This window comes from Fundulus heteroclitus, chromosome 5 (genome assembly GCF_011125445.2).
Source record: "Fundulus heteroclitus isolate FHET01 chromosome 5, MU-UCD_Fhet_4.1, whole genome shotgun sequence".
Taxonomy (NCBI): Eukaryota; Metazoa; Chordata; class Actinopteri; order Cyprinodontiformes; family Fundulidae; genus Fundulus; species Fundulus heteroclitus.
In genome coordinates, this window is record NC_046365.1 from 2,188,327 (window position 1) to 2,209,407 (window position 21,081).

At 38.8% G+C, this 21,081-nt stretch overlaps 1 protein-coding gene across 4 annotated transcripts in view; it reads left to right on the plus strand.

The window, feature by feature from the left end:
• The window catches only part of LOC105919475 (teneurin-3-like), a 457,194-nt gene that overhangs the window by 394,005 nt on the left and 42,108 nt on the right, over positions 1-21,081 (plus strand). For all 4 annotated transcript variants that reach the window (XM_036136710.1, XM_036136711.1, XM_036136709.1 and 1 more), the window contains 3 exons: positions 13,961-14,032; positions 16,031-16,208; positions 16,579-16,599. In XM_036136710.1, coding sequence (XP_035992603.1) covers positions 13,961-14,032; positions 16,031-16,208; positions 16,579-16,599 — 271 coding nt within the window. The remainder of the gene's footprint in view (positions 1-13,960; positions 14,033-16,030; positions 16,209-16,578; positions 16,600-21,081) is intronic.

A 21,081-nucleotide genomic window follows, 5' to 3' on the forward strand; every position in this document is an offset into this window, starting at 1 on the left:
GACTTTCAAGCTATAAGATTCGAGCTGCAAGTGGTCTGCTCCGAACAGCACAAAGGCCATACAAGCTGAAGTGGATGTTATAAAAGCGGACATTGTAGATGTACAGGAACGTCTATCAACATGATCAGATGAAGTCACCTCACTACAGCCTAGGGTAACAAGTCTATGAAAAGAAATGTCAACGCTCGAAGATAAATGTGAAGACCTGCAGGTGAGAATGAGAAGGTTCAATATCCATATCGCGGCATTGTTGAACGCCCGGGCTCTGGTTCTCCACAAGCTGTTGCAAAAGTCATCAGAGAAGTCTTGCAGATGGACCGTGACATAAAAGTGGACCGATCACACCACACACCCACCATGAGAAGACGGGGACGCGGCGGAGATCCTGAGGAAAGTCTGAGAGAGAGCTCCGCTGATTTACAATGGGCACCGCATTGCCTTTTTCCCCGACTACAAGGCCAGCGTGGCTAAAGCAAGAGCCACCTTCACGGAGGTACGTAAGGTGCTGTGGTGCTGCAAGGAAGTTCGTTACGGCCTCCTCTATCCAGCCAGACTGCAGATTACATATCAGAATGAATAAAAGGAGTTCCTTGACCCCAAAAATGGCATTGGATATGTCCATAACACTATTGCATTAACAAAGACAGTCGGATAAAGGTACTGACCACTCATAATAAGGCAATAATACTTAGAACTACTTCCATTGCTACAGCTAATTCTCATACAGCTCTTTTTTTACGTTATATATTTAACTAAGCGCACCTACTGAACATTCACACTCCACCTTGGCTGTGCACGTTTGCAGCTGAACCTAGCTGCCAGGGACCATATCCAGATTACTTAAACATAGTAGTTACCTGGTTATGTTCTCTTGGTTCTGATCCCACTGTTCCCCGGGAATCCTGCACAAACTAAGTTTATAAGACTTTTATTTTTTTTGTCACTATTGTTTTGCATCATTATTGGCCTATATTGGCCTTGTTGAAACTAGACGTTTGTTAAATTCTGTTTCCTCCCCTCTCTGGTTTTGTATAAATTGTGTATTCCCACTCCTTAAACCCCATTCAGATAATTCAGTATTATGCACGTAGGATCTGCCACTATTTATGATGTATCCTGAGATGTCAAAACACAGTGTACATACAGATAATGAAGGATTCACTTAAAAATGTAACTTATAACGTAAAAGGGCTCCATAATCCAGTCAAAAAGGAGAAAACATTGAATCAATTAAGACAGATTAACTGCCACATAGCCTTTTTGCAAGAAACCCATCTATCAGATACAGAACAAGAAAAGTAAAAAAAAAAATCATGGGCAGATAGGATCTTTTACTCATCCCACCATTCAGGGAACAAGAAGGGTGTCGCCATACTTATGCACAGACAGATACATTTCACACAAACATTGCTGCACAAAGACACAGAATGGAGATATGTTTTAGTTAATGGAACAAGTGATGGTGTAGAAGTGTTATTTATAAATACGTTAATACAGACTCCTGAAATAATTAAATCAATGTTCAAAGGTAATACTAAAGCACAGTACCAGGCTACTGTTGTTGGGCGGGGATTTTAACTGCATTCTGTCTCAGATGTTGGACAAATTACCTACTCCAAAAGCTTCACTCTCTAGAATGAGTTGGATGGTTAAATGCCAGACTATAGAGAGGGGACTAGTAGATATATGGAGGAGTACATTTCCCAGAACTAAAGACTTCACCTTCTACTCAAACAGACATGTATCATATTCTAGGATTGACTATTTCTTTTCCCCAAAGTCAGAACTACATAGAATAGTAGACGTAGAAATGTTGCCTATTACTGTTTTGGATCATGCATCTATCTTATTAGAAAATAAAAGAACTAGAGTTCAAGCCCAGGCCCAGATGGTTATACCAACAAACTTTATAAAACTTTTATAGATCTGGTGGCTCCCCTACTACTAAAGGCATAAGTAGTCCACAAAGAGGGAAAGAACCCCATTGACCTCCAGTCCTATAGACCTATATCAGTGCTGAAAACAGATATATGCATACTTATAGCAATCCTAGCAAGACGGCTTAATTATTGTATCACCCAAATCATACACCCTGATCAGACAGGAATATATCGCAGGCAGGTACTATGCTGATAATGTAAGGCGCTTCCTAAACATAGTAAGTGTTCAAATAGAAAGAAAGATTGATTCAGTAATCATATCCTTAGATGTGCAAAAGGCGTTTGACTGTGTATCCTGGAAATCTCTATTACCTACGCTGAAACGTTTTGGATTTGGCTCACACTTTGTTGACTGGATACAAACATTTTACTCCTCTCCACAGGCAGCTGTGAAAGTTAACAACTGTAAGTCTGATAGATTTCCATTAGGAAGGGGGTACAGTCAGGGGTCTCCACTCTCACCCCTCCTGTTTGCCATCATTATTAAACCATTACACCAAATCATTGGAAATTATGCTAATATTAAAGGGAAGCACACAAAATTTCACTATATGCCAACTATGTATTAATATATCTGACAGATCCTAAATCAACAATCCCCCACCTAAAAGAGCTCATCTCACAATATGGATTCTATTCAGGTTACAAGGTAAATATAGAAAAAAGAGGGGTCATGGATGCAAACTCTACAATTTCAGACACCACAAAATTACTGAGTGGCTTTAAATTGACCAAGAACGGTTTCATGTACCTGGGTATTCATATACCCCCATCATTATATATCCTTTATAAGGCAAATTTTAGTAAACTTATTTGAACCATTAAAAATTATTTGGAGATATGGACTACACTCCCTATTTCTTTAATAGTTCGTATTGAAAGTATCTGTATGAATGTCTTACCAAGACTACTTTATTTATTTCAGATGCTCCAAGTGGCGATTCCTAAATCTAACTTTCAGCACTTACATAAAATTATATCTAGATTCATCTGGCAAAAAAGCACCCCAGAATTCAAACTAAAAACCCTGCAATTACCCAAATCCAATGGTGGCCTTAAACTCCCAAACTTAAAATACTACCACTGGGCCTCACAACTTAAAACCTTACTGTCATGGATACAGAATAGCACAGACAATCGATGGTTTGAACTATAAGGAAGAATGTACTCAGTGCCTCTGCAAACATTACCCTTCTTAGATGTCCCTGCAAAAGAAAAACACTTTTTAAGATGAGGTACAAAATACGATCATCTTTTAAATTGTATTTCAAAACCTATCTCGCCCTTAACAAATATAGGATTTATGAAGTCTTTCTTGCCAAACAAGTTAGACACTGGCTTCAGAAACTGGTCTAACTATGGACTATCTTGTGTTCATCAACTACTTGAAAAGCGAAATTTCAAAAGCTTTGAGCAGATGAAAACGGAATTTGGCCTCCCTAAAACAGACATCTATCGATATTTACAACTTGGAACCTTTGGGATTATACATAACTGGACTAAACTACTTGAACCTACAGCTATTGAAAGTTTCTTAATGGATGAACAAAGGGGAAAGGGAAACCATAAAGTAATTAGTAAAGTATATAATTTATTTATGTCCACAAATATGCATGACTCCATAAACATAAAGCAGAAACGGGAGACTGAAATGCAAGAGGCTATAACAGGGAACATATGGGAAGAAATATGTACTGGAGCACAATTGACCACAATTTCTAATACATGAAGAGAATTTAAATGGAAGATAATATCGCGGTTTTTCGGAACACCAGCAATAACTAGTTATATGGGTCCAACACAACCCAGCTCATGCTAGAGAAACTGTGGGACACAGACTGCAAACCATGCTCATATTCTGGTCTTGTCCCAAACTACCTGTATTCTGAGAGGAGATATTTGAAGCATGCTAGGTAATCTTCAGAAGAGATGTTCCAAAGACTCCCCTAGTGCCAGTACTGGGAGAAATACCCGATGGAATGGACATGAAGGCTTACAGAGATCTTTTAAATATATTGCTTACAGCGGCATTGAAATGTATAAATGTTTAGGTGGCTGAAACCAGGGCCTCCTACATATAACATATGGATCCAAAAAGTTTGGGATATTTACTCGATTGCGGAGATTCCATACTCAGTAAGGCTTCAAAAAACAGTATTTAATTTAAGGTGGAACCTGGTTATGCCCTTATTATTATAGTGATTCTTAGAGGTTTGCCCATTTGCACTAACTGTACACTCTTGGACTGGTATGATATACCATTGTGCTTGGGGATGTGTGAACCATTTGTCTTTAGAGGGAATTTAATTGTCTATGTTTTACTTATTTATCTTTTTCTTCTTCTTCTTCTTGTTATCTCTGTCTTTCTGTACTGTTTTCATTGTTATATCGTTTGCCAAGATTATTGCTGTCTCATCTTTTCTTGTTATTTTATAATGCAGAATATATATATATATATATATATATATATATATATATATATATATATATATATATATATATATATATATAATCTGTGAGACACAGCAGAATCTAATTGTGATGAAAATGATATTGTTAAAAATAAATAAAAACTAAGTTAAATAAAATGATCTAGCTTATAGATTTTATATAAATAAGTGATTTAATGGGAAAGCACCATGAGCAAATATGTTTGCATAGATCACAAAATTATACTTTAGAGAGACTACAAGTATATGTAGATCTGCAAGTACTATGCAGAGCTTTGGTCTTTTCTAGAGAAAGGAAATGTTTAAAAATAACTTTGAACATGGGTGGATTTTGTATCTTCTGTCAGTTATGAATTATTCAGCGTTTGCCTTTTTTTTTTTGAATAACTAAATGACCTGTAGTATTAGACCCATGTGTATAAATCTTGAGAAGTGTAAGAGGATTTTATGGGATTACATGTAATACCGAAAATTAAATATCATGAAACTAATCTGCTGTGAACTTGTGATGGGATAGAATACTTCAAGCTGATCTAAGGACATTTCAATACATATTTATCAACCTAGTCAAATACATTATAGAAAGGATTCAGCCATTTGTTGTTAAAAGTCACTGCAACCCTCATGGGATTGAGATTCAACTCTCATGTTCAGCCTTAAGAATATAATAGAATAGAAAAGAATATAATATAATGATCCTTTACTGTCCCACAGTGGGGAAATTCACCCTATCTTCTGTATCTTCTCTCACACCAATTACCTTCATGTTATCTTTCACTCCATCCATAAATCTCCTCCATTGTCTTCCTGTAGGCCTCCTGCCTGGCAGTTCTAGCCTCAGCATCCTTATACCAATGTCCTCACTATCCCTCCTCTGTACTTGTCCCAACCATCTCAGTCTAGCTCGTGTTAGACATATTGTTTATCTCCAAAATGTCTAACATGAGGTGTCCTTCTGTGATCATTCCTGATTCTATACATCTTCATCATTCTCAAAGAGAAACTCAACATATTCATCTCTGCTACTTCTAGCCCTGTCTCTTCTTGTCAATCAATCAATCAACCAACCAACCAACCAATCAATCAATCAACCAACCAACCAATCAATCAATCAATCAATCAATCAATCAATCAAATTTTATTGTCAATTACAATTTGCATTGCAATCGAAAAATCAGTTCCAGTACAACCGTCCATCGCATACACTTAAACAAACAAACATTTGGGGGAACGATTGACTGAGGCCTTGCGTTGCCAAGGAACGCAGTCAGTCGGCCGCTGCTATCAGCGCAGCCGTTAGGCGCGTTCCTCCAAACAGCCCCGAACCCCGCCTACACGGAGTCCACGAGGCTCCTTGAATCTGTTGAAGGAAGAACAACAACATGGGGGAAATAGTACACCTTTTCTTTCATTCACGCTGATACTGTTTTATCACATAATACATCTGACACTATTGTCCATCAGTTCCAACCTGCTTGGACATGTTTTTACCTTATTTTTTCACACTCTAGTGGTCATATAGATGGGAAGGATTTACTTATCCCAGGCTGTATTGTGAAAAGGCATGCTAATGACTGCTAACTAACTGCTTTTGATGATTCAACTGATATCAAGAAGCTCAAAGTAAGTTGAAACAAACATCAGAAAACCTCTTTACCAGAGTGGGAAATGTAGAATATCATCCTGGACCTTCCTTGGACCCTCATCTTTTGTCTTGTAACCAGTGTTAATATTTCATTTACTAATACTGTATAAATAAAATTGGTAAATGTTTTATTTTCAGTCAAACTGTGTTCTTGTTTAAGTAGTTAATATAGTATGAATTACACATATTTTTCAGAAAAATAGAAGGAATTAATTAATGGTACAATCAATTTGTGATCAGTTGCTATGGTTTAGTTATTTTTATTACTGCACATTTAGACAACCCAGAGCTGTATGTTTTGAATTTGCACAGAAAATATGGTAGAGAAGAGGGAGGCTCACTTTTGAACTTACTGTGTATATGCATCATATTTTCAAAGTTTATTGTGCAAAACATTTTTTTTTTCTGTCAGCAGATAATTGGACCGGCTGTAGGAATGAAAAGTAATATGGTGATCTAAATTACCTTTTAAAGTTTATAGCGACTGCAGGAATAAATGCTTTGATTTTCACCGAACCAACAACGTTTTCATTTTCACATCTTGATGCAAATCCAGCTAGAAGCTCCCAGAGAGTGTTTCTAATGTTTTCTGTCATAGGCAGAGCTTTTAAGTCTACCTGTATAGATCAATAGTTTTTATTGCCATTATGTATCCATAATGACATTTTGTATCAATTTAGCCATAATTTACAATCAGCCCATTCCAGGTTAGCATTCAGGTTATACTACTAACCTCTTTCTGTGCGCAGACACGCACCAAGTTCCCCTCTTGGCTCAGAGACTGCTCTAAAATAAACTGTGCCCTTTTATTGTAGCCCTGTTCAAGCGATGAACGAGGCAGGCTGACAACACTGGACTGGCAGTTAATCCCTCCTTGTGGGCGACTGTGCATATTTGTGGTAAACATGCCGCAAATAACCATTTTTTACAGACTTCTTTTTCTCATTGTCAGGTTTTGGCGGTGCGGATAGGTATGATACAGTGGTCCATGTTGTTCACTCATTCCAGTGGCTAGTAGCTAGTACCTGGCCGGCGGCTGGAGTAATGCACAGTTTGTAATCCGACCAATCAAATTGCACGATAAAGAGCTGCAGGTCCATGGGAATGCTTGTTTTCTATGAAATGTGTGCTGTTGATCCACTGACAGTCCCAGGGAAGTTGTAACCTGTGGTGGCAGGAAGGCCATAAATGGTTATGCAATAAAATCTGACCAATCAGAAAGATTGCAGCTGAAACAGAAAAATCAGCAAACAGCAAGTGGACTGTTGGGTAGGCAAGAGGCCATCCTAGCTCCCGGAGAAGTGAATAGAAAAAGGGAGTTTCACAATGGAGGGATGTTGTTTCCGTGGGACAGGTCTGGGGACAACATTGGAAAAGAAGAAGCAGAAGAAGAAGCCAGTTGGGGACAAGGAGCTACGGACAAAGACATCACTCCCAGTGAGGATTAACCCTCGGTTGGTGAATCTGTGGCTCCAGATTATATTTTCCCTCCTCAGCAACTTTGGAAAAAAAAACCCCAACAACTCAAGACAAAGACCTACAGAGAAAAATAGTCTGACTGTTCCACCAGTTTGCTGCTCCACCTGTCTTCACCTGACTAGGAGCTTAGAGATTTCGACAAGCTCAGAAGGACTTGACTCTTCTGCCTCTGACCTTCGACTCAGGCAGCTGATGACCTTAAAGAGACTGTTTCAGAGTAAGCCAATTTTCCACTGGCCTTACTCAATTTCACCTGCCCTACTCCTCGCATCACTCGGCTTTAATCGGCACATGTTTTTCAACCAGCTTAGAAAGTACAAACCAGCAGAGAAACACCTCATGGAGGCCTTTAACCCCCATCCCACGTCTTCTTTGCAAGATCAACACTTTAAAGAAGTGTTCAGCCTATTTTTATAGGTTGAATATTGGATATTTGTGCTCAGTTATATTTCCGCGAATCTGAAAATTAACAGCAGCTTTACTGAAAATATTTCCCAAAGCTGACCTGGTATCTCATTTTGACATGAGCACCTGTAAACTATACAGCCTTCCTTGTTCATGTGACTTGCACATTTGTGTATAGAAGGCTGAAGTGTCCTTTTTATTTTTTTTCTTCCAGGCATGGTTAATTGTTTGGAAATTGTGAAATTATATTGCAGTTTGACCCACTCCATTCTTAGTGGTCCTTAAAATAAATTTTGTAGCTCTTCAGGTTTTTCTGGACTTTCTCAGAGAAAAAAACTTTCTCGTTTCTCCCCGCCCATTGTCAATCACTGCCAAACTGTTGCTAAAATGCTCACAAGCGGGTGGAGCCAAGTAGTGCCTTGCCAAATGACCCAGTATGAAAAAGAGCTTTAGAGATTACTACAAGCACAGAGTGTCCTGACTCATCAGCCTCAGACCTTCTACTTGGACAGCTGATGATCTGAAAAAGGAAAAAACCTGGCTGTGTCAGAGTTTGCTGTTCCACAAGCCCTCAACTGCCTGGATGAGCCGCTTGCTAGCCAATCCCTGATTGTTAACACCTGGAATATTGGAACGTTTGTATTCGGAAGGAGGAGACCGTGAATCAGAGCTGGCCTCTCATCCAGGAAGTCTGTAAAGTCCTCTGACATAAAAGCCAATCTGTGTGAGACATGGAGAATCATCTACTCCCTAAAATCTTCATTTAGAGTCCCTTTGTATCAGCAAATTAGGGTGAGTTAGCTCTGCAAAATGAATTATATTCTTATGATTTGATTATTCATGTGATTCTGCGTTGCCCTGCTAAGCATTTTTAATACATGATTCATAAGCAGTTCTAAAGGATTTGTAAACAGTTACTGGAGTAATTTTTACCACTGATTTCTTTGATGGTTGTAAAATAATTGTGGTTTTAGTTCAGGAAGTATTAGGAGGTTTGTAAAGTTTGCCTTGGCCCAACATCCTGGTGACCTATCCCTTTCCTAGTCACTAAAATCTTTCCAGCTCAGACACCAAGTGCGCGTTGTAAAACAGAGGAATAGCTGCCGTTAACATGTCGTGGGTTGTGAAACCTCGTTGCAGCAAGGCTATTCAGTGGTTTAAAATAGCCATCGTGACACAGTAGCATGCTGTAATTTCTTTTATATCATTCATCTCAATACACATGCACTCTTCAAAATCAACACATGCAATTAAAGCCATGATAGCAGTTGATGTTGATTTTCTTCCTACAGATGTAACACACTATTTTTAATACAGCAACATATTTATTAAGATAGAAGGCAAAATGAACAGCAGCTTTACTGACAATATTTCCCAAAGCTGACCTGCTATCTCATTTTGACATGAGCACCTATAAACTATACAGCCTTCCTTGTTCATGTGACTTGGACATGCAGTACTATGAAATGTCAGGGACTGTAATCACCAAGGCACGCAGGGATTAATGTCACACAGGAGGCCAGGTGTACAGATCCATCGTTTACAGAGATGAGTACTCCCTGAGAGGTGGATGAATGCACACTGAATAAGTCAATTATCTTGCATAATTGATCCCATGAATGATGTGTAATGAAGTCAATATGGTGTCAGCAATAAGCTGTGGCCTATAGAAGGATGTGTAAACAAACAATGGCTGCTGCAGGAAAATGAAAAGGGTAGCATGTGGAATGTGAGGGATTTCAGAGACAGAAAAATATAAAATAGTTTCTCACTTTCCCTCAATCACCATCACCAATTGATAAAACTGATGATAATCTGGCTTGAACATATGTCGGAGATTTACATGGATTGTTCTGTGTATATGTGCCAGAAAATAAAAGCCAGATCCTACATTTGCTGGGTAACGTTGGCAAATATTGCCGACTCAAAATATGGCATGCTATAGACTCCCAGGATAGAAAACTGAATGAGAAAACAAGGATACGCATACCTGCACATGCAGGTAATAGCAGCTTTTTTAAGTTTATGATTCTCTCCCAAAGATGTTGGTTTGATTTTAATGAAATTATCCTCAAGATGTGCTTTAATAAAGATGGAAAAGGGTTTGAGGTGATTTCTCAAGGTCCTAATTTTTACATCATACATGGTGTACCAATTTATATCCATTATGTGCATGTCTACCGTCCCCAGAACTGTTGTTTATCCAGTGAGAGAGAGAAGCAATTATTAGAGCAAGTCATGTTGTTGAGATAACTCAATTAATACAGGGCAGAGGCACCCTGGATTCTACTCTCAGAGAGACAAGCATTATTCAGCTGGCTTCATATATTAAACATCACTGTATGTGACATATCTTTGGTTGCTTTCTAACCTAGTTTGCTTTGTCTGTGGCATGTGTAACTGCCTGCATATGCATTACTGAATACAAATAGGAAGCAGTGTATCTGTCACAGCCATCCAGGAAACCCACACTAAAGGCAGCTGTCAGTATATTGTCTACATACATGAGAATATCTATGTACACGTCTTTGTTTTGTTGTGGTATAGTTATTGCCTGACTGTGTAATTCTGGACACACAAATATTGTTCCTACTGTGGCTTGACCACACTGAAAGCCTTTATGGACTGGCTGATTCCAATTGTTTCTGTGTATTTGTTCCCTATTTTACCCTCGGAATATGGATTTCACACGCATATGCTGACTGAAAACAGGTTTTTATTGTACAAATACAGTAACTGAGGTACGTTATGAGGTACAATTTCTTGTTAAACATAAAAAGAAAATGAACCTCTCCATTGCCAGTAACTTTAGATGTGGTAAAGATGACTTGCTGAAGTCCAAACTAAGCAAAACAATGTGAAATAAAAGGGATTTGAGACACCTTGACAATAGCACGGTTGTTGGTGCCAAACTGGCAGGCCGAAGTATTTGACAAGATGTTTATCTGCTTGGATTTTCACTAGCAACCAGTTCTCTGGTTTACAGAGAAATGTCCAAATATGAAAAGGTTTAGTTAGCATTATGGGTGATTTTGTTCTGTGAATTTGCACCATATTGCAAACTACGGCAACATGTTGCAACCTATGAGCTATCTACTTTGAAGCACAACAAAATGCTGCTTATGTGGTCAAGTGCATCTATAAGACATCCTCTTTGTCTGCTAAGCTTGTTAACTAACTGTTAGACGATCAAGCAACTGCCTGTAACACTTATTACACTGCACGTCTGATGACATCACTTATGCTGTCTGTGCCCATTGAAGACGTGCCAGCTCTTTGAAAAAAGGAATTATTTACATACCCCTTAGCGTTCTGCGGGAGTGTCAAAGCGGGTCCAATTCTTCTAGGGTGATTTTTCTTTCTGATAATATATTTATGTAGACGTAGCTTTAATAACTATGCTGCAACTCCACATTTAAGAAGGAGAGTTCTGTTATCAAGGTCAAATCAACTCATTTACACACATGTGAGACAGCCTCACTTGCTTCTCTTTTAACACAGCGGGAGCATTCAGTGTTCTGCTTCTCAATGTCTTTCACCTACTTTCTCCTCCATCCCCCTCACACACACATGCACGCGCACACACGCATATATGCACACATGTCTAGTCTTTTTTCCAACCAACCAAATAGTTGGGTGCCCTTTGCCGACTGCAGCACAGCATGAGCGGAGCCCTGCTGACTCGGCCTCTGTTGATCAATCAACACATACTAATGGGGAAAGAGATGAAAGAAGGACAGAAGGAGATGTGGACGGAGGGAAAATGGAGAAAATATATAAACAATTGGGGACAGAGGGAGCTTTTATGGGATGTTAGGGCCAATAAACATGTCTCAATATCAGCTGTTTAACCCAAATGCAGGAAACGAAACAGTCTCAATCCATGCCCTACATATTGAACTAATTACCATGGATCACTAGTAGGAAAATTGAGTCTTTAAAAGCATATGTATTTTTCACATGGTGTTAACATGAGATTATATTAACACAGCTTTGGGATGTTTGTCTGAATGAGGCTTGGCCCAACAGTCATTGGTCCATGTTTAGCTGTTGTTTGCCCAGGCTTTCTAAAATGTCTTTCAGAGTGTTGGACATTGCCTTATTTCATTTTAAGTATAGTTTATTGGGACCATTCAAGCAACCGTTTAGTCACTCTTCTGTTTGTAAACCTCCATAAAGTTCCTCTATGAGTCATCCAAAAAAATTAAGAAATGGAACAAAACAGTAAATACAGTAGTGCTGACATATGAGACAGAATATCTATCTATCTATCTATCTATCTATCTATCTATCTATCTATCTATCTATCTATCTATCTATCTATCTATCTATCTATCTATCTATCTATCTATCTATATATCTATCTATCTATCTTGTTCTGTATAGATAGCATTCAATGCATTCAACGCTGCTTGCTTCCAAAATGGCGGCAGTGTTTTAATAATGCAAGCTCACCGCAGGAGGCCTCTCTTTGATGTTTCACTTTGAAGAACTAGTTCATCCCTTTCCTTGACTCTGTTCGTCGTCTCATGGGTCCATCACCTGTCACAAAGTCAGCCTGTGAAGCTTATTTCTCCATAGTTTTACTCACATTCTTTCTCTTCTTTCACTATCAAATCTTCTGTCTTTCTATCTCTCTGGTATTTCTGGTTTGCATGGAGTAAATATCTCTGAGCTTACAGCTATACCTCTTCTTTCTTTTCGGGTCTGTTTCCCACAAAATTACATTCCAGCACATCAGATTTCAAGGTTTGTGCTTTAGCCTTTGACTGTAACAAAGATTAAACGGGCATTATTTATTCCTAACCAGTTAATGCTTCTTATAGACTATTGTTTGCTCACTTCCAAAACAGGGTACAGTCTGATATCATAAAAAGGATACGCATGTAAAAAAAGAATGTGTCATGACTAGTTTTAATCAATAATTAGCGCGTGATGAGCTAGTGGTTAAAGAGCAGGGCGCTTGCGTCCTGGACAGGCTGCAAGAGTCTGGGTTCGAATCCCACAGACTGCTACACTGGGTCTCTGAACATGACCCTTAGCTTCCACATTCAGACAAATTTCAGACATTCATAATAATGCTAGCTTCCTTACCATGCCACACGGTTTCCAGAGATGATTCTGCTTAGCAGTGTGATGAACCTCAGTGTCTGTCGTTGTTTCCTGCGTCTGTAAATCCTTATTAGACGTTTGTTTGTCAAATCCACGTCCCTAAAGCCGACTCTGTCTAACCATAACATCCTGAATGTTACGGGCGCCGCCATTTTAATTTGCTGCTTCCGCCTTCAATCCCAGAGAGCAGCAGTACCGCAGATCGTCACTAGGAGGCGAGGAGCAACCAAGGAACTGAGATAGTGTGGTGTGTAAACGGTCTTGGCTCGGTTAACTGATCCAAGCTCGGACTGGTCTCGGCTCGGCTCGGTTAAAAAGGTGTAGTGTAAACGGGCCTTCTGTGCTACATTTGGTCCGCTTTAAACAGAACAGAATTTGTTTCCCCTCTTGGTCCAAAGCTTTTGTTCAGGTACACTCAACCAAACGAACTCTGTTACGGTTCGCTTCTGGAGTGAATATGAAACGGCCCTAATTCAAGTGTTACACTCTTTAGCACTGCGAAAGAGTGTATGTGATGTTGAAGCTGGGGACAGGAAGCACATCCAGTGACATTGAATTACTGACAGCCATAATGTCAATTTATGTTTGAATTTTATTCATTGCAAAATATTAATAAGCTTAATAGAGCAAGTTTTGGCAAACATGTAGTAAGAACAAGGTTAAAGGCCCACAGATGGGCACTTCAAGGGATAAAGGGCCAGGCGGTTCCACTTCTGCACATGCTTGGTCTGACAGTCTGTCCAGGTTCCCCTGTTTTAAGGAGGCACTGCTCAGATACAGTTATCTACCTAAATGTAGCAAGTATCTCAAAACTAGCAGAAAGAGTGAGAGTCTTGGAATATTACTTCAGCAAGGCCAATCAGTCGGCTTCTAGTTTACATCTGTTCTTGTTATTTCTTCAACTGATCTCTATGTCTTATCTCTCCTAGGCATACTGTATAAGGGCAATGGTGAGAATGTCTTCATCTCCCAGCAGCCTCCTGTCATCAGCAGCATCATGGGTAAGTATAGATTATTTTAGCATGTACACTAATGATCAATGTTTATCAGGTCAGTGCATATGCTTTCTGACTTTATACAGTGCAGTGCAAAAATTTCTTCTGTTTTTTGCTTTTGTCACTCTTTAATGTTTTATATCAAACAAATCTTATTCAGACAAACATAACTTAAGTAAATAGAAAGAGCCCTTTTCAAATATTCAATTCAGTTTATTTATATAGCCCAAATTCACAAGCCATCAAGGCACTTTACAGATTTTACCAGATCATACAGACAGATTGATTGAAAGTTTACCATCTGAGGAAACCTATAAGAAGGCTATTGCTTTCATTAAAGGGAAGAACACTATCCAAACCAACCTGACCTCACGTGAAAACCTAAATCCATGTGAAATCATGAATAACCTGATTAACCACATTGTTTCGAAAGTTGAGTTTAATTCACCGTCTGACTTCTGTATTTAACACTTTTAAACAACACCTGTCTGATGACATGTATTAGACTTCGGAACTTCGGGAAAAAAAGTCCAGTTGTTTTTTTGTTTTTTTACTTTGTTGGAACTGAGAAAGCTTTCTGGATAGGAATCAAAACGTCTTCAACTTCAGGAAAAAAAAGTACAGTTTTTTTTTTTTTTTACTTTTTTGGAATGACATGAATTACACAACATGAAGATATCAACAAGTAATACATTATGCCCTGAAATCTGAAAACAAATGAGAAACAAAGTCATTGTTATTTCTAACCATCAACTACAGTGAGAGTAATTATGCACGATTGGAGAAAACACTGAACATTGGTAAACATCCTTAAGAGTGGCCAGCCTACCCACATTACGCCAAGCATGTAACAACTCATCCGGTAGGTTAAAAAAAATAAAAAAATACAGAACTACGTTTAGAGCAGTGCAAGCACAATTAAGGTCAGTATTAAGAATGAGACTGAGTAAAAATGGCCTCCATAGAAAAGTTCCAAAATACCTGCTGACCAAAAGAGAACAAAAACGTCCCTTTCACATTTGCCAAAATCATTTCCAAAACAATTCAGAAAAATATTCGGTAGATTGACAAGCAACAATGAATGTTTTTGGAAGGTGTGTTCCCTGCTATAACTGTTGTAAAACTAACACTTCATTTCAGAAACACATCGTACCAACAGTCAAACATGGTAGTGTGGGGAGCCGCAGGGGTAGTGAGCACGACCCATGCACAGAGGCCTGAGTCCTCGACGTCGCTTACCCGGCCTGAGGTCCTTTACTGCATGTCTTTCCTCTCTCTCAAACCCCTTTCCTGTCAGCCTACTTTGGAAGAAAAAAAAGCGAGCCATTAGTGCTTAAAGCACAGAAAAATTATATTTGAAAAACACAGTAGTAGAATGATGGTCTAGAGATGCTTTACAGCTTGATGATCTGGAAGACTTGCTGTAATTGATGGAACCAGTATTCTGCTCTCCTGAGAAAATTTCTGCAGAATGATTTTTGTTGCTTTGAGTTAAAGTGCTGCACATTGGGGTTATGCAGCAGGAAAATTATCCAAAGCACTCTAGCCAGACCATCTATGAATGGCTCTAAAAAAAAGTGGCCTTGTCAAAGTCTAGACTTAGCTTGAGATGCTCTGTCATGACCCTAAACAAGACCAATCATGGCCCACACCTCTCTAATATAGTTCCTGGTGTTACAAGTTTATCACTAAATCTTGAGGTGGACCAGGGCATGATATTGGTAGATTACTGTTTGCCAGGACCTTTCAGTTCAGCCCGAGGCAAAACAAGCACACTTTGTAGGTCAATAAATTAAAGGGTCATCTCAAGTGAGCTTTTGCCTAATATGAAATTGTTTGATTATCTGAAACATTTAAGTGTGACAAAAGAAGCAAAAGCCGCAGAAATCTGTAAGGGGCTAACTCTCTCTATGGTACTGTATTTTTTGATGATCTCAGTTCTTTTTTTTCAGCTGAAGAGAAATATTTGTCTCAGTAAAACTGAATGTGAACGCATGTCCTCAGGAAATGGTCGTAGACGCAGCATCTCCTGCCCCAGCTGTAATGGACAGGCAGAGGGCAACAAGCTGCTGGCGCCTCTTGCCCTTGCTTGTGGAGCCGATGGCAGCATTTTTGTTGGGGACTTCAACTACATCAGGAGGATCTTCCCCTCTGGGAATGTTAGCAGTGTCATGGAGCTGAGGTAACAGGAGAGGGAGGATCACTGATTTCTCCTAACTTCTTACAGCCTTACAAACCCTACCTAGTGTCCTTCAAAGAAAGGTCTGACCTGCAACATTATGAAGTACTCTAGAGTCAAACTTTTCCAAATCTACTTCATCCATACAGTTCTCAGATGATCCATTCTCACGCTTTGTGTTGAATGTTTGTTTCTTAAATCTCCAACCCAACATCCATCTGAAATCTTTCTTCTAATGATTTCTGTTGGGCATGATTTCAGTTTGTTGTGTTGCTCGTTTCTCAGTGATTTCTCCTGTAAGTCAACCAACCAAGCTGTCTACTAACTCGTGTCTCTTCTGTGTTTCCTTGCCTTTGCTTGCACTGTGTTAAAGAAACAAAGATTTCAGGCATAGGTAAGAAGGGCTAAACCTTTTCACCCTTTTTGACATCTTTTCTTTTTATTGTGCTGTCAGCTTATTTTAGATATCAGATTCTTGTCTTTTTTCTTTTTGGCTTTCATTTGTCTGTAATGACCACATCTTACTTAGCGGAGTAAAACAAACATGCAATTGGCTTTGTCAGGACTGTGATAAAGAGTCTTGAAATAAGATGCTGTCATCTTGCCTTTTTCCTGATTCCTTTCTCCTTCGCTGTCACTCCCTTTCTTCCCCTTGTCTTGACCTGTTTTCACACAAAATCAAGCCCCATCGACTGCTTGTCAGCTCAGATGAACAGCAAAGCATCACTTTAGCTGCAGCTCTTAGCAAGGAGATCCTGCAAGGAGAGTGGTTGGTAGAGGGAGGCTTGTTTCGGTGTTAGGCGTTGTTATTGGTCTCCTCCTGCATGTCTTGTTTTATATTTCAGTCTCTTTGTCGCTGTTTCTCTATGGTGCTTGATAGGTGTAGTTAGTTTATTTTAACACTGCTATTAAAGACATTATATAGATGATTTACAGTGTGTAGTGCAAAAGTAAAATTATATAAAAAAAAAAGTAAAGACTAAACACAAAACATGGACATTTCTGCAATGTGTAGAAATCCTGTCTATACTCACTTGGAATTTACACAAGTGCTTCTGAAATGTCGCAGTGGTCTCATAATAATAATAATTTAAGTTTATGCTACATTATGCAAATGCAATGTAAGATCAACTCACCTCAGCATGTTCAGTGCTTGGAGTGGCTTTGACTGGACGCAACCCGATCCACTTTCTGATCACCCTGGTTAACAATTGTTTTACTTATAAACCATTGCGGCTGATCCTTAAACATGGAAAATGAGACATTATTAGTACAGGAAGAAAAATGTTGACGTTAGTTCATGTTAATTGATATTTAATGTGTTGACATTTGTCTTAAGTTGATCAACAGTATTGTTCTTGTAAGTTGAGATTTTCTGTTTTGTGCTGTTCTGGATCCCTACCTCGGTGCCCCCCTCCCCCCCAATTATATCTATTGGCTAGTTCTTTTTAAGTCCCAGGTTTCTATTTCTTCCCTGCTGGATTCTCTGCCCTACACTACTTTGTTTCTCTTGCATCTCTGTTGTTCCTACATTACCCTCCCGTGTATGGTCCCGTGTTTCCATACAGTTTTCCTGTTGCTTAATTCCTGGCTACTGTGTTACCCCATACCTAGTGAGCTTCTTCCTTTCCATTAAATATCCATTCCATCATAATGGCTTGCCTTGCCTCTGCCACACCTTGGGTCCACATCAACGCTATATCTTGATAAGACTAGAAGTATGCAGTGTCTGAAATTGTCTTGCTTAATTCAAACATTTAAAATTTTCAAAATTAACCACATCACCATTCCTATCGCTACATTTTGTATCTTGATCATTGTTTGCAAATTCATCAAATTTATCTGTTTATCCTCAGCACAAAGGTTAACATTATTACCATTTATGGTAATACATTTTATCACTCTCGATGACACCAACAGAATGTTTGCTACATTATTGGGGTGACAGTGGTGCAGGAGTTGGGAGTTTGTCCTGTATTTGGCGGGCTGCCAGTTCAATCCCCAACTCTGACCGTGTCATTAGTTGTGTCCTTGGGCAAGACACTTTCCTGAATTGCCTTCTGGTGGTGGTCAGAGGGTCCGGTGGTGCTGATGTATGGCAACCTCCCTTCTGTCAGTCTTCCCTGGGGTAGCTGTAGCTACTAACATAGCTCACCACCGTTAGGGTGTGAATGGGTGAAGCACTGATTGTAGAGTAAGGCGCTTTGGGGTTATCGGACTAGTTAAATCTAAGTACAAGCCATTTACATTACAAATTTTAAATAAATAAATCAGTCTGCAGCCTGAATACACAAAGCATTCAGACTGTTGTGTTTTATCAGCAGAAGAGATACAGCAAACAGATTTGTTTAGATCTAAAGAAGTCTGAAGTTCAGAGTGCTTTATACATGGTTTCGGCTCTTATTGAGGTTTGCCATATTGACAACAGAAAGCAGACATATAACAGCTCCCCTACCAAAGATGGCTGCTGGAGCAGAGGAATGTTTCCTTTAAGTTGTAGAAAGGACTAACCGTCTTCAAAATGCCATCCTTATGAAGTTATACAATCTAAATTAGACCTGCAATAAACTCCCAGTGTACTGTGGTGGTTAAAATATCCCAGCTGTGCATTCACTGTCTTCTGCTTGCTTCTCTTGTTTGAAATTATGTGTACAATGAACAGTAAAAACAATCTGAGTCTTTGAATGGAGCACACCTGAAGATTACTTTAATGGTAATATTGTTTTCAAAATGTAATGCTATTTATTTAGTATTTTCTATGAGGAGAAAAGTGATGTTTTAAATTAATCCCAGTTTTTTTAGATTGATTTGAAATGAATGAAGATTCATATCTTAGTCCTATTTTTTTGGCATAATAAGGAAAAATTAAAGATATTTCCCAGGTTTACGGGACCCATATCAACAATTATTAGCAGTTTATAAACTTCTAGACCAAGTCCTAACTGATGCTGACCCATTCTTCATTTCCTAGAATTACTCTGCTTTTCCCACTGCTTTTTAAAGAACTTACCGGTGGCAGATGGTGGTTTAAAAAAACTAACATTCATGCCAGCACAGTTTTATTTGCTACGGGTGTTACTTTGATTGACAGATATTGTGAAATAATCTGATTGGATAAAGAATAACACAAAGAGTGCTGATTTGCCATGGGTGCAGAGCTTTGCGCCAATAATCTATAAGTAACCAATTAGAGACCAGCATTGAGTCACATGGAATGCAAAAGTTTACAAAAATACACACACTCGTTTGTTTTGTGCCTCTCGGCATTAAAATGTTAAAATTAGTGAGATTACACACACACACACACACACACACACACACACACACACACACACACACACACACACACACATCAGAAAAACTTTTAAGTGAACATATACAAGTACCTTTATTACTAATTTCCACTGTGTCCAATATATTTCCCAGCTGCACATGGGTATTGACTAGCCACCATTGGAACTGACCTAATCTTCTAATCCTGGTTCTACTCCTGAGCAGGGGTAAAAAAGTTTACCCCTGGGTAAGTATTTTGCTTACAGCTTTTTCAGCACTGGTGTGGCTTTTTTACCCCTGCTCAGGAGTAGAACCAGGATGTCCAGGGAAAGTTATACTGAAGAACTACGATTTTAATATTAGGGACCACTGTCAACGGAGAGGGTCAAAATGAAATATAACTTACCATTTACAAACAATAAACCCCATCAGAAAGAAACAAAAGGAAAGAAGTACTTCAGCTTTTTATACCCGGACGAGTACGATGTATATAATAACCTTATCTGTGGATTTAGCAAGTCTCTCTCTCATTTTACAAACACTGAAAGCTGTTAAGCTTTGTCTTTCACGGCCGCTGATTGAACAACCATGATGCGGGAAGAGGGACAAGGCAGAGAGGAGCTGCCTGCAAAGCCGGGGAAGGCAGAGCTCCTCTCTGGATCTAACCCAAAGAACACTCCACCAGATCTATCCTGTATCTAGCCCAGGGGTGTCAAACATACGGCCCGCGGGCCGGATCCGGCCCGCCGAACAATTTAGTCCGGCCCTGTGGCTAAATGCATTATCATTATAAAAAAAAAATATATATATGTTTTTTTTTTTTTTTTATTTTGTTTTTTTCCAGTGTCCTGTCTGGCAATGTGGCAATAAGATGCCACAAAGAGCTCATCAGATTTGACTTTCACAAGTGGACAAGATAAAAGGAAGAGAATGATAAAACAATTATTGAAAAAAACATGTACTTCATTTAATTGAAAATATGCAGTTCCTATATTGTCCACGAGGGGCGCTGTGTTTTAATTAGCAGATTAAGCTTCAGGTGTGGAAAAAATCAAATAATTTCTTAATTTTTATCTGTTTGATGTATTTTGTCATGTAGGACAGTGTTTAAGTTCCAAAAAATGTGAATAAATGTTTTTCAACATTGTATAATCACTGTTATCAGTTCTTATGCATAATGCACAAGTAAATGTTTAACTGAGTAAAAGTATTGTTGAAATTGCACATACTTTTCTTAAAAACACTGAGGTTATTCATAATATATTGTGTAAAAGTGAAATTAACTTAATATAAAAATCAACAAGTCCACATTTATTAGTTCTATTTAATCTTGTAATGAGTTTACTCGTATGGCCCTCTTGAGATCAGATTATGAATGCGGCCCCTCAACCAAAATGAGTTTGACACCCCTGATCTAGCCTATGAAAATAATTTCACATAGTCAAAAGTCCACGGCTGTGTGCAAACAATAGATGTGTTTTTTTATTTTATATATGTTCTCATTTCTAAGGATTTATTTAAGTTTTTATTCTGTACCGTTTCTTACAGATGTCTTTACAGTGTTACTGTCACACAACAATGCTTCGTAGTGGCAGAGTGCCCA